General features: G+C 44.5%; 1 protein-coding gene across 2 annotated transcripts in view; it reads right to left on the bottom strand.

Moving 5' to 3' along the window:
* The window catches only part of sp4 (sp4 transcription factor), a 135,118-nt gene extending 120,474 nt beyond the window's left edge, over positions 1–14,644 (bottom strand). Inside the window, exons 1-3 of one of the 2 annotated variants that reach the window (XM_085988447.1) lie at positions 14,415–14,644; positions 14,015–14,097; positions 12,039–13,653 (exon numbers count right to left, since the gene is read on the bottom strand). In XM_085988447.1, coding sequence (XP_085844573.1) covers positions 12,039–13,653; positions 14,015–14,097; positions 14,415–14,421 — 1,705 coding nt within the window. In that variant the 5' untranslated portion in view covers positions 14,422–14,644. Of the gene's footprint in view, positions 1–12,038; positions 13,654–14,014; positions 14,098–14,296; positions 14,394–14,414 lie in introns of those variants that run through there. The other variant, XM_085988448.1, reaches the window with a different exon arrangement.
* Between the last annotated feature and the right edge of the window lie 96 nt (positions 14,645–14,740).

The following is a 14,740-nucleotide window of genomic DNA, read 5'->3' as shown; positions in this document are numbered from 1 at the left end:
CATACCTGGGCAATCTTTCAAATTGTTGGATACATGCCAATGTCACAGCTGCACTGGAATAGCTTAGCTAGGGGACTGACTAATTCTGGTGTGCCGGTCTTCCGCTCTACAGCCAGGGTGTTAACAGGACCCAAAGCTCTCATTAGGTCCAGTGTATTCAACCACTTCTTAATGTCATGTGAAGAAGGGTTTAAACTAATTTGGCTGGTGAATGTGCACCAGGATGAAACATTAGAGAGGTGAAACAAGGTGCACAGAGAACTGGGAGAGGCAAATAGCACTAGAATAAATTCAAAAATAGGAGGGATCACACAGTTGAGGGGCCAAAGACAGAGGGGGAAAAGTTCAGTTGCTTTGCACCTCCCGTTGGTGCCCTAAGAGGGTGCTAACGGGGAGCAAAGCGACTAGTGCCCAGACGCGGCGTCGCCAACGCCTCCCGTGAAATTCAGCGGGAGGTTAGCGGCAGCGCTGTTAGCGCCCCGTGGCACTGCGCAGCTGATGTCATCGCCCTGCTCGCACCCCAGCCGCAATCTTCGGTAGCGCCCCGACTTGCCGCCGGATGCTATGTCCGACAGGATCGGGGGGCCTACCTGTGGCTGGGGCGGCGCTATTTAAAGGCAAGGTGCCGGGCAGCCATTTTTGTTGCTGGCCGCCTGCCAGCACCTGCCTCTGCTCCCATCCCCAGCCTCCTGACCCGCCGCCCCCCCCCCGCAAAGTGCCGGCTGCGCTCCACGAGCCCGGCACTTCTCTTGAGTGCCAGGCTCTTTTGCCAGCACTCCGATCCCCAGTGGCCCAGCTGGGCCCTGGGTCGCGCTGCGCAAGGACCCTCCCCTTTAAGGGGAGGAAGACCTGCAATATCACGGCATGACGTGCTGCAGCGCGTGGTGCTGTGGCACATAGCGCGCGATATTCCCTTGCAGCGCCCCAAGAGGGAGGCGGGGCGCTTCCAGTAGCACCCCACTTCCCTCGGGGCGCTACCACTCCTTGGATATGGGGTTGGTGCTGGAGAATTGCAACTTTTACACCCCTGTTTAAAAAGGGGGAGAGGGATAAACCAGGCAACTACAGGCCAGTCAGCCCAATGTTGGCAGTAGGGACATTTTTAGAGACAATAATTCGGGTCAAAGTTAATTGGCTTTTAGTAAAGTATGGGCTGATAAATGAAAGTCAGCATGGATTTGTTAAAGGCAAATCACGTTTGACTAACTTGACGGAGTTCTTTTGGGATGTAATGGAGAGGGTTGATGAGGGCAGTGTGCTTGATGTGTATAGGGACTTTCAGAAGGCGTTAGGCAAAGTACCACATAACAGACATGTTAACAAAATGAAGCCCATGGGATTAAAGGGACAGTGGCAGCATGGACACAAAATTGGCAAAGGAATAGAAAGCACAGATAGCTGTGAATGGTTGTTTTTTCAGACTGGAGGGAAGTATCCAGTGGTGTTCCCCAAGGGTCAGTGTGAGGACCACTGCTCTTTTTGATATATATTATTGACCTGAACTTGGGTATACAGGGCATAATTTTGAAGTTTACAGGTGATATGAAACTCGGAAATGTAGTAAACAATGAGGAGGATAGTAACAGACTTCAGGAGGACACAGACAAGTGAAATGGGCAGACACATGGCAGATGAAATTTAATGCAGACAAGTGTGAAGAAATAAATTTTGGGACAAAGAATGAGGAGAGGCAGTATGGGAAATTGATGGGATTGAAGGCCGATAAATCCCCAGGGCCTGATAATCTACATCCTAGGGTACTTAAGGAAGTGGCCCTAGAAATAGTAGATGCATTGCTGATCATCTTCCAGCATTCAATGGAATCTGGAACAGTACCCATGGATTGGAGGGTAGCTAATGTTACCCCACTATTCAAAAGAGGTGGTAGAGAGAAAACGGGGAATTACAGACCGGTAAGCCTGACATCGGTAGTGGGGAAAATGCTAGAGTCCATTATAAAAGATGTAATAGCAGACCACTTGGAAAAAAAAGTAACAGGATCGGTCAAAGTCAACATGGATTTACAAAAGGTAAATCATGCTTGACTAATCTACTGGAATTTTTTGAGGATATAACTAGTAAAATAGATAAGGGAGAACCAGTGGATGTGGTGTATTTGGACTTTCAGAAGGCTTTCGATAAGGTCCCGCATAAGAGATTAGCGTGTAAAGTTAAGGCACATGGGATTGGGGGCAAGGTATTGACTTGGATAGAGAACTGGTTGGCAGACAGAAAGCAAAGAGTTGGAATAAACGGGTCTTTTTCCAAGTGGCAGGCAGTGACTAGTGGGGTACCGCAGGGATCGGTCCTTGGACCCCAGCTATTCACAATATATATTAACGATCTAGACAAGGGAACTAGATGTAATATCTCCAAATTTACAGACGACACAAAGCTGGGTGGGCATGTGTGCTGTGAGGAGGATGCCGAGAAACTCCAGGATAATTTGGACAGGTTGGGTGATTGGGCAGAAGCATGGCAGATGCAATATAACGTGGATAAATGCGAGGTTATCCACTTTAGTGGCAAAAACAGGAAGGCAGATTATCTGAATGACAATAGATTGGGAGAAGGGGAAGTGCAATGAGACCTGGGTGTCCTTGTGCACCAGTCGTTGAAGGTAAGCATGCAGGTGCAGCAGGCGGTTAAGGCGGCAAATGGTATGTTGGCCTTCGTAGCGAGAGGGTTTGAGTACAGGAATAAGGGTGTCTTGCTGCAGTTGTACAGGGCCTTGGCGAGACCACACCTTGAGTATTGTGTGCAGTTTTAGTCACCTTATCTGAGGATGGATGTACTTGCCATGGAAGGAGTTCAGCGAAGATTCACCAGGCTGATACCTGGGATGGCAGGAATGACGTACGAGGAGAGATTGGGTCGATTGGGCTTGTACTCGCTGGAGTTTAGAAGATTGAGAGGGGATCTCATTGAAACTTATAAAATTCTGACAGGACTGGACAGACTAGATGCAGGAAGGATGTTCCCGATGGTCGGGGAGTCCAGAACCAGGGGTCACAGTCTAAGGATAAAGGGTAGGCCATTTAGGACAGAAATGAGGAGGAATTTCTTCACCCAGAGAGTGGTGAACCTGTGGAATTCTCTACCACAGAAGGCAGTTGAGGCCAATTCATTAAATACGTTCAAGAAGGAGTTGGATATATTTCTTAAGGCTAAAGGGATCAAGGGGTATGGGGAGAAGGCAGGGACCGAGTACTGAATTTGGATGATCAGCCATGATCGCATTGAATGGCGGAGCAGGCTCGAGGGGCCGAATGGCCTACTCCTGCTCCTATCTTCTATGTTTCTATGAACTAAATTGTATAATTTTAAAGGGGGTGCAGGAACAGAAAGACCTGAGGGTGTATGTACACAAATCTTTAACAGTGGCGGGACAAATTGAGATGGCTGTTATAAAAGCATACGGGATCCATGGCTTTATTAATAGGGGAGGAAGAGAGTACAAAAGCCAGGGGGTCATGCTAAGGCTTTAGAAAATACTGGTTAGGCCTCAGCAGTAGTGTATTCAATTCTGGGCACCACACTTTAGGAAGATGTTAAGGCCTTGGAGAAAGCACAGAAGAGATTTACTAGAATGGGACCAAGGATGAGGGACTTCAGTTATGTGGAGAAGCTGAGTTGTTCTCCTTAGAGCAGAGAATGTGAAGAGGAGATTTGATAGAGGTGTTCAAAATCATGAATGGTTTTGACACAGAACATAAAAATAAACTGTTTCCAGTGGCAGAAGGGTCAATAACCAGAAGACACAGATTTAAGATGATTGGCAAAAGAACCAGAGGCAACATAAGGAAACTTTGTGTTTTTAAAAAAAAGTGAGTTGTTGTGATCTGAAATGCACTGCCGGAAAGGGCGGTGGAAGCAGATTCAATAGTAACATTCAAAAGAGATTTGGGTAAATACTTGAAGGAAAAAAAAAATTACAGGGCTATGAGGAAAGAGCAGGGGGTGCTGCATCATTCTACAATTCTGAGTAAACCGAATTGGCTGGACATTTTTTTTTTAAACCATATTTAATGGTAGGTCTTTGGGAGAAGGTCTTTGGGAGAAGGTGGAGCAGAATGAACTACTAGGCACTTTAGGTTGAAGACATTGCAAACACAACTTGCCTTTATACAGCATCTTTAATGTAGAGAAACGTCCAAAAGCGCTTTACAGAGATGTAATCAGACAAAAATGGACGTCGACTTACAGAAGGAAATATTAAACTTGGTCAGAGCTGGGTTTTAAGAAGGAAAATAAGATGGATAGGTAGAGGGCGAAATGGAGGCGCAGAGGGGTTTAGGGAAGTTCTAGACTGCAAGACCTAGAAAGCTGATGCCATGGCCGCCAATAGTGGGATAAAGGGGGTGGGATGCACAAGAGGTCAGAGATAGTGGAACAAAGAGTTCTGGAAGCATTGTAGGGCTGGAAAAGGTTACAGAGGTGGGGAGTGGCGAGGCCATAAAGAGTTTAAACATGAGGATGGAGGTATTGGGGGACCAGAAACCAATATAGATCAGCAAAGACAGGCAAGAGGGATCTGGTGTGGTATAGGATCTAGCTTCCCCTTAAATGCATAAATAAGTACATGAGGGAGAAAATAGAAGGTTATGCTGATAGGGTTAGAGGAAGTAGGGTGGGAGGAGGCTTGTGTGGAGCATAAACACTGGCATTGACCAGTTGGGCAAATGGCTGGTTTCTGTGCTGTAAATTCATGGGTGACCAGACAGGAGAACATTAAAATGATAGAGTCTGCAGGTGATAAAGGCATGGATGAGGGTTTCAGCAGCAGATGGGCTGAGGCAGGAGTGGAAGCGGGCGATTTTGCAGATATGGAAGTAGGCGGTCTTCGTGAAGTAGAATATATGGGGTTGGAAGTTCAGCTCAGGGCAAAACAGGGCACCAAGATTGCTAACAGTTTGAAATAAAAACAGAAAATGCTGCAAATACTCAGGTCAGGCAGCATCTGCAGAGAGAGAAACAGGGTTAATGTTTCAGGTCGATGACCCTTCATCTGAACTGTTAACTTTGTCAAACTGTTAACAGTTTGGTTCAGCCGGAGGCAATGGCCAGGGAGGAGGATGGAATCGGTGGCGAGGGTATGGAGCTTATGGCACGGGCACGGTGTTTGTGGTGAGGGCCGAAGATGATGGCTTCAGTCTTTCCAATGTTTAACTGGAGGAAATTGAGATTGGTATCAGACAAGCAACTTAATAACTCAGAGGAAGGGTCGAGAGAGGTGGCAGAGAGGTAGAGCTGGATGTTGGCTGTGTACATGTGGAAGCTGAACCCATGACTGCGGATGATGTTCCCAGGCATGTAGATTTGTCTTTTACATTCATATGTGGGCTCTACCATGGTTGAGGATGGGGATGTTCATGGAGCCTCCTCCTCCCCCCCCCCCCCCCCGATAGTTGCTTGATTGTTCACCATCAGTTTTCATTGAATGTAGCCGGGCTGCAGAGCTTTGCTTTTATTTATTAGTTATGGAATCACTATAGCCTTTTGCTTTAGCATGTAGGTAGCCCAGTGTAGCTTCACCAGGTTGGTGCCTCATTCTAAGATATGCCTGGTGCACCTTCCTAACTTCACAGGGTTGATCTCTTGGCTTGATGAATGTGCTGGGACATGAGGTTACTGATTCTGGTGGTAACAATTCTAATGCTGCTGGCGGCTTACAATACTTCATGTTTGCCCTGTTAGATCTGTCCTGTCCCAGTTACAACAGTGATAGTAGAAATTGTGGAATATTAATCACATACCAGAGTTTTTAACTGACTAAAACATCCAAAATATTTAAATTACAGTTCAAAGGAACTATGATGCATAAAAGAACTTGGCACGTACAAATATGAATATTAAACAGAAATATGTACAAAATCTTCAAATGGTTTAATTACCCTTTTTGATACAAGTCTTTGGATAATAAAGTCTTCAGATTGGCACATTCTGTCCATCTTTGACCACTTGTCCCATTTATGGCTTCTGTGTCAAGTGGAAATGAATAGTGATGCAACTCTTACATTATGAAATCCCCTGGGTAACTCGATCTTAGAACTTAGAATGAATTGCACTGAAAAACCTTAGTTTCTTTTACCTGTTGGGGTATCAGGGCCAGTCATCCGTCAAGCCAGTCCATCTTGGTGAGGATTTGAAAGCAGGGGTGAGGATCTTGAAGTCAGTTCATTAGGGCATGAGGAGCCAATGGAAATTAGATCAAAAGATCAGGAGTGATGGGAGTGTGGGACTATATACTGTGAGTAAGTGACCAAAGCATCATGAATGGGTTGTAATTTGCGAAGGCCAGCAAGGAGAATATTAGAGAAGTCAAGCCTTCATGTGATAAAGGAATGTGCTAGGTTCTCAGCAACACAGAGAGGGGGATGCAGCAATTGCAGAGCTCATGATCCTGTTGTGTACACAAAGGTATAGCACTTTGCACATTACAGTGTTTATGTTTATCAACTGGCATGTAAAACAAAGCAGTAAATGTTAGTGACAATACCTAATAGCACTTTAATTTATTTCCAGTGTGTACATAATCAAGAAAATTAGAAGTCCCATTCTAAAAGAAAACTACAGAAGAGGCCTACTGTTTGGGGATTTGTCCGGCACACCACTTAATCAAATAACCACATTGGTCGAAGAGGTAAATGCTTTTTCAGATCAATTAAAACCACTTTTTGTGATGATGCAAAGCAAAAGGAGCCAAATTACACTCTCTAATTTAATACTCTTGCTTGAATTTATTCTTAGATTTGTTTTAATGCTTTACTTTGGTAGAAATTACATTTACTGAATATATACATAATGGAAGAATTGAATTCCCACATTATTAAGCTAAATAATACTTAAAAGCAGAATGAAATGCAATGTTATTACTTTTTAAATATATAGACACAAAAAATAATGTTCCCTCCAAATTTTTTTTGCGCGCGGTACTTTTAAATTTGCAGACGCACGCGCGGTATCTTAGAGGGAACAGCTTGTGAGTGGCCTGCACGGTAGCTTCCCATTTTCCACGTTCGTGCACGGCTTAGAGGGAACGTTGGTGGCGGGTTAAAATCGAAAACCCGACCCCAAACCGCCCACTTCCAGTTCTCATGGAATTAGGTTGGGGGTGGGTGACAGACCTGTTTTCCAGAAGTGGGTCCGTAATTTAAATATTTTAATTAGGCTGCTTGTCTCAAATTTTAGCAGAAATTTACTTTTAACGCCTGTGGGCCGGGTTTTCCAGGGCTCGGGAAACCTGACAGCTGAAGGGAGGCTAGAAGGGCCGGATGCATCAGGTAAGTGCTTTACAGAAATAACAGAAAATGCTGGAAATACTCAGCAGGCCAGGCAGCATCCGTGGAGAGAGAAACAGTGTTAACGTTTCAGGTCTGGGACCCTTCATCAGAACTGGAAAAAGCTGGAGATGTAACAGATATTAAGCAGGTGCAGAGACAGGGGGTGGGTTAGGAGGGGAGGAAGGAGTAGAAAGAACATCCTGTACTTTTGTAAGAGGCAGGAAAGATAAAATGTTGCAAATGGGAATGGCAAAAATCATACTGCATGAAAAATGGGGGCAGGGATTATTATCTGAAATTGTTGAACTCGATATTGAGTCCGGCAGACTGTAAAGTGCCTAATCGAAAGATGAGGTGCTGTTCCTCGAGCTTATGTTGAGCGTCATTGGAACAATGTAATAGGCCGAGGACAGAGAGATCAGAGTGGGAGTGAAGCGGTGAATTAAAAAGTGACAGGCGACCGGAAGCTCAGGGTCACCCTTACGGACTGAACGGAGGTGTTCCGCAAAGCGGTCGCCCAATCTGCGTTTGGTCTCCCCAATGTAGAGGAGACCGCATCGTGAGCAGCGAATACATTCTATTAAAATGCAAGAAGTACAAGTAAATCACTGTTTCACCTGGAAGGGGTGTTTGGGGCCCTGGACAGAGAGGAGGAGGTAAAAGGGCATGTGTTGCATCTCCTGCGCTTGCACGGGAAGGTGCCAGGCGAAGGAGAAGGGCAGTTAGGGGTGATTGAGGAGTGGACCAGGGTGTCACAGAGGGAGTGGTCCCTTCGGAATGCTGAAAGGGGAGGTGAGGGGAAGATGTGTTTGGTGGTGGGATCACGTTGGAGGTGGTGCACTGTATGTGGGGCAGGAGGAGCAGGAGTGCTTCCTCCTGGCCCCACCCAAGCTAACCTGCTTCCCTTGCACGATCGGCTGATTTCTCCCCACCCCCGTCAATACGGCTGGCTGCTGGCGTGGGAATAGAGGCAAAGATTTAAATAGTTCCTGCTGTTAAATTCGGCAGGAGCTTGGGTTACCTGCATTTCTGAGTTCCCCTTTCTTCCAGTCTCTTCCTAAATATCAAACTATTGTGTCTTGACCAAGTAGGAAACATTGCAGTTTAGCCTTATGGAGGCAGATCTCAGTGTCTGGAATTAACTCTCTAAACCGCTCTGCCTCTCCATTTCTCTCTCCTACTTTGACGCTCTATAAAATCTACCTCTTTGACCTAGTTTGTAGTCATCCCTCCTAATTTCTTCTTTGGCTTGAAGTCCATTTTTTTATGTCTCTGTGAAGTGCATTATCCTATGCTAAAGGCACTTTATAAACACAAGTTGTTGTTCGGTCACCAATGGGGCATTGCTCAAAAGCCACAAAAGATCGATAGTATATACTCAGCCGTGCTACACACTGGCATTTGTGGTTTTCAATTCAGATCCCAGACCTTTCATGGCGTGTGGGCAACATCCTGCAGGGCCACCAATGTGAATTTGGTGGTGTCCTAATAAGGTGCAAGTGTGAATTATCAAGGGAAGGTTAGGGTGTCTCACCTCCTGACTCCCCAAAGCCTTTCCACCATCTACAAGGCACAAGTCAGGAGAGTGATGGAATACTCTCCACTTGCTTGGATGAGTGCAGCTCCAACACTCAAGAAGCTCGACACCATCCAGGACAAAGCAGCCCGCTTGATTGGCATCCCATCTACCACCTTAAACATTCACTCCCTCCACCACCAGCGTACCATGGCTGCAGTGTGTACCATGTACAAGATGCACTGCAGCAACTCGCCAAGACTTCTTTGGCAGCAACTCCCAAACCCGTGACCTCTACCACCTAGAAAGACAAAGGCAGCAGGCGCATGGGAACACCACCACCTGCAAGTTACACACCATCCTGACTTGGAAATCGCCAATCCTCCATCGTCACTGGGTCAAAATTCTGGAACTCCCTCCCTAACAGCACTGTGGGAGCACCTTTACCACAAGGACTGCAGCAGTTCAAGGCGGCGGCTCACCCCCACCTTCAAGGGCAATTAGGGATGGGCAATAAATGCTGGTTGGCCTTGCCAGCGACGCCCACATCTCAGGAATGAATAAAAAAATTGATGCCAATCAAGTGCTGTGAGGAAGCTGCAATTATGTATCAAGTAAATCCTTGCCAAAATAGCTATTAAGACGACGACTCCAAACAACTTACATTCCTACAGACTCTACCATATCTTTGAATTTCCAATGCTTTCCAGGGACTCTAGTGGCAATATATATTCCTTAAGTATAAAGAATACAAATTTTAAATAAGAAATGGGGTCAAAGTGGCACAGCAGTTAGACTGAGGCCTTCTGCATAACCTGTAACCAACATATTCATGTGTAAGTGTCATTTTTAATTTATGTATTATATTTTGCACCAGTTGGACTTGTGTTGGGATGGTTTAAAACAGGAATCAAACTTGGGGCCTTACCAGCCTGCATGGTGTGGTGCCACACTCGGCAGTGCCTTTACTCACTAGGCTAACAACTATTTTTCACATTAAATACACAGAACACAATTAGATTCCAGTAAAAGTAATATACACAATTAGATTCCAGTAAAAAAAATACGACAAAAATCTTCAAAGATGGAAATATCTGAAAACTCAAAAACTGTTTTTTTTAAATGATCATGTGGTGCCCTCAAATGGAGATGTCACCTTCTTGTTATTTCCAAGGCTCATTGAAACAAATCCATTCACTTAGCCTCAGCCCTCAATGTTGCTTTCAGTGGACTATTAGAAACCAAGAGTAAACAAGGAAATGTCACATTTCTACATTTAGCCTCACAAAGATGGCAGCTTCCAATTGAAAGTCAGGCAGCATAACAATTTTTTTTATACTGTAAAGTTATTTGCAATATATATATATTTTTAAGTTAAGCAGATATAGGAGGGAGCATTTTTTCCTTAAAAACACAGGCATAATCCAGAGTACTCCTGTGAGTGCACAGAAGCTTCTCACAGTAAATTTGGGCCAATCTGCTTCACCAGTCTTCAGGACTAACTGGCTTTACTGAAATAAAATGTTCTTATTATGCACCCACAGCATAAACAGGTGCTTAATACATATTCCCTTCCCCTTGATCAGTATACTGTCTATGGACTGTCACCCATGAACTGAACAGTTAATATCATTAAAGAACACATGGATTTAGACCATATCTCCTTCTGTATGTGTGACCTCCTTAGTAACTGGACAATAATCAAGTTATATGTTAGTCATGGATTGTTTACCCAAATAAACTAAACCTCAAAAAAACAATCATTTGGAGCGGAGGCCACATCACTAAAGTTGCCTTACAGACTGAAAATATTTTGATTTACAAGCCAGTCAGGAAGAAGTATTGTTGAAGTTTGAACTTATCATGTCAGCAAAGCAACAGGTCAAACATTTGTTGTGCAACTCAAAACATGATCCAAGCTGTAGAATGAGATTAACGCAGGTGGTGGCCAAGATTCAAGCTATCTAGTCATGCTTCTCAGTATAAAATATAGTTGAGTGTTCAATTTTCTTTGCACATTCTTCCTACAAAAAGTATTTGGAATTACACAAATCTCAGTAGAAAACAACATTTATTTGAAAGATGTTTTGAGTGGCAAGATTCAATTCAGAAGTTTTCTGATTTGAGAATTCAGACCTGGCTGCTTTCCAATTTGAGACAGGAAGGTTTGGTAGTTTAGAAGGCATAACTAGAAAACAACATGTAAAAAGGTCATACTATTAGGTCACTATAAAGTTTTAACCTGCAAATGATTTATGTTAGAGATTTTAATCCTCAAAAGTCTTTGTCATCGCCACTCATGTCCATTTCCATTGGTGAAAGCACTCTTACCAAATACCAACATCTTACATGAGGGTGAAAAAACCCATCTTACATGAGGAACAAATTATCAGGGTGGATAAATGATCTGGACCTACTTTTAGTTCTGCAGCTTGATTCTACTACTATTTTTGCTTAATGTACAAACAACATTCTGATAACCCACCAGCCAAGAAGCAGCTAAAAAGTACAATTATTATTATTGAAATACAGGAATCAAAACACACCACTTATGATGTGGAAGGAGCAAGTGTTGGGCAAAACATTTTCCCTTTATCACAACACTGATATAAATTGAATTGAAAAGCATCATTCTGTCACTTTCATGCAACAGAAATGAATGCAGCTTTTCTCCCTCCCTCGCAATTCAACTTTAACCAGGTAATGTGCAATTAACTATTTAACTACAGGTTTGATTAAATAGAAAACAAGCTACATAAAAAATAAACACCAAAAGCAGAAACAAACTGCTTGGAACTTACTTCCCTAAAGACTGACCCATTTTCTTTTTGTCAACACATTGTCTGCAAAACATCTGCTATAAAAAAGGTTTTCTGCAGAAATTAAATTCAGAGTATAAAAAAATAGAACCTCTCTTAATTTGGAGTTCTAGGAATAAACTAATCTCGTTTTACTCAATTTTGATTTGCACGTAGTATTGCAGTCTTTATTATATGGAGAGATTTCTGGCACCTAAAAATGTCACTTACTCCTAAACAAACCACAATTCTCCCAGATTTCTTTTATCCTTTGCTTGCCTCCCCCACCCACAGACATCCAAAATGAGTTCTTACAACATTCTACATATTTAAAAAGTGATTCGCAAATAACTTTTGCTGTATGTTTGAAGTAAAACTACATTAAAAGTAATTTTACACACAATACTATCTGTAAGAAATACTTTTAAAGCATAGTCATACCTGCTAGATTGGTGATGGCCACTGGTATTCCTTGCACCTGGACTCCTCCTGAACTCAAACTGCCAATGTTGACTGTCTGAAGGTTAGTAACTGATGCAAGCTGGGCCGCACTTAAATTAATGGTACCGCCAGTAACAGTAACAGGGGTAATTTGGGCAATAGCAGTTCCACTAGAGTTACTTGAAGACACTGGAGTCACAGTCAGTTGCTGAGCATTTTGGATCTGTACGTTTGAAAGGCTCTGGATGTTCTGCACTTGTATGGTTTGCCAGTTTATTTGGCCAGATGGTGTCAAACTTGGTGCCCTAATGATCACCTGAGTTGGATTCTGAAATGTTGATAATTGAACATTCTGCAAGGCCTGTTGATGGACAGTTTGTCCTTGTACTGCAGCACTTTGGATGGTTTGAAGAGCATGATGTGGAATTGTCTGAATAATTTGTTGCTGTATCGGAGACGACTGCTGTTGCTGAATCGGTATTTGTCCAACAGCCAGCTGCACCTGCTGAAGCTGACCCTGTTCTTGCAACCCATTGGACTGAGTGAGATTTGTACCTTCTGCTTCGGAGACGGGTACAACTGACGATGACTCCTCTTCTGTATTTTCTGAACTTGAAGCAGTCGTGAAGACGGGCTGAGCAGTATCTGAAGAGTTTACCAGTGAAGCACTGCAGGACAGCGATGGGGAGGCGGTAGTAACGCAGGTAGACGTGGAGGGAGGAGGAGAAGGAGATTCAGGCATGCTGTTCAAGGAGGCGGTGGAGAGGGGCGTGGAAACAATCTGACTCCCATTTGAGACCCCGCCATCTGAAGGCTGGACGAACTGAATAGATCCTCCTCCGGCTGCTGCCGCCAAACTGTTTATGGGCACGGCCAAAGTCACGCCACCTCCTATATTAATAGGCAAGGTGGCGACCATTTGAGTCTGAGCACCAGAAATATTAACTCCTTGCAGCTGCAACGGGATGGACATGCCAGGTCTGATCTGGATCGGGACAGTAGTAGTCTGAGAAGACGTATTCTGCGTCACTGCATTTCCAGAAGTCGTTTTTGTAAGTGGGGCAATTATGGCTTGGTTGTGTCCGGTGGATAGGATCTGAATCTGTCCCTGTAAATCTTGCTGCAAATTAGCGGAGCTGATCTGAATCTGCTGGCCGTCCACGGCCTGACTGTGCGGGATAATTTGATAGTGGATACCGCCTGAAGATCCGGCTGCGTTGACCAACATGGTCGGATTTTGGAGACTCTGCAGCGGCACCACGCTGTACTGTCCCGCCGCCGAGACGATGGGCCTGGCTTTGATGGGCGACCCGGCACCATCTTGTGCACTCGCAACATTGCCGTTGGTGGTGGCGGTGGTTGCAGACGCCACTTGACTTTGTACGACGTTGTCTTTCGTTGTTGCCGGGCCGGCGGCAATAATCTGCCAGCCGTTTCCAGAAAACTGAGCGGTTACAAGCTCCAGCTGCTGCTGTTGAACCGCTCCCGAGCTCTGGTCGAGAAGAAGTTGTCCGCTCTGCAGAGCGTTGGCGGCAGCTGCGCCTTCCGCCGGGCCCGGGGATCCGATCTTGCTGCAAGTCGCTGCGAGCAGGGCGAGAGGAGAAGGCTGGGTGTCCTACCCACATAGACACACAGTGGGCGGGTTTAGAGAGGAAAGAGTGGGTGTGAATTTACATTAGCACAAAAAGGGGCTTCACTCAGGAAGTACAGAGTAATTAACGATAAAACACTCGCATTTCAATAATATTAGAACAAATCTAAAATCGTGCATTTGTAGTTTGTTAAAATCAGGAAGTAGGCGCTTAGATCTGCAGGAAAAAAATGGCTTCACGTACAAATGCAACACAGACAAGTGGTTAGCAAAATTAGTTCAACAGCAGCAGTTGTGGCACAGGGAGCATTTTTATCTAAACACGTAAAATAAAATGTTACACATGCATATTTTAAGTCTTGATTTAAAATTTTAGTTTTCATACCTGTGAGCCTGATGTTTTGATTTGCAAATATTCACCAGGTTTCCCTCCTTCAGTTAGGGTGGCCATACTTTCCTCCTTTTGATCTGTGAACAAAAAAAATACAAATAATCATAATAAAATAAGTTCATTTTTATGAGATGCACTCTACTTTCACATAGTTGTCTCAATCAGTCATCAATTCCCCAGGAAGGGAGGGGAGGAAAAAAAACAGAAACGTGGTTTGAAACCCGACCCAGTGGATACAAAGTAACACCCAAAAGAGGGCTGTCTCAGACAACTCACTACTGTAGATTCTTGGTGTCAAGCTGATCAATTAGCAGAAAGCTTGTCACCAAGGTAAATTGACTTTTTCCCTCTTGTTTTTTTTAAAGGAGGGAGGGATAGAGGGAGGGTTACGTACCACTCATTCTGCATTGCTTAAGAAGGAAAAAAATAAGGCCAGTACAAAATGTAGGCAGAACAAGGCAGGGCTGGCCCTTTCTTTCCACGAATGGCTGTTTGCGTAGGACGGAATAATCAGGTTCCTCTTGATTGACGGAAATGGAACTGGAAGGCGGCGCTTAGAATCCAGCGACAGCGCCACCGAACCCGAAGACTTGACGTTCTGCGCTCCAGCCCACCACTTGATTGGCTCCGGAGAATGGAACGGGTGCTTCGCAGAGCATGCCGGGAGTTGTAGTCCAAGTCGTGCTGACGTTTCTCGATGGCGCGGCCAAGGAACTGCTG

The sequence above is a fragment of the Somniosus microcephalus genome, chromosome 5 (assembly GCF_052327205.1).
Source record: "Somniosus microcephalus isolate GS21.2 chromosome 5, FLI_Smic_1.0, whole genome shotgun sequence".
In the NCBI taxonomy this organism is placed as follows: Eukaryota; Metazoa; Chordata; class Chondrichthyes; order Squaliformes; family Somniosidae; genus Somniosus; species Somniosus microcephalus.
The sequence above is the reverse complement of the archived record's forward strand: the minus strand, read 5'-3'. Positions and strand labels throughout refer to the sequence as shown.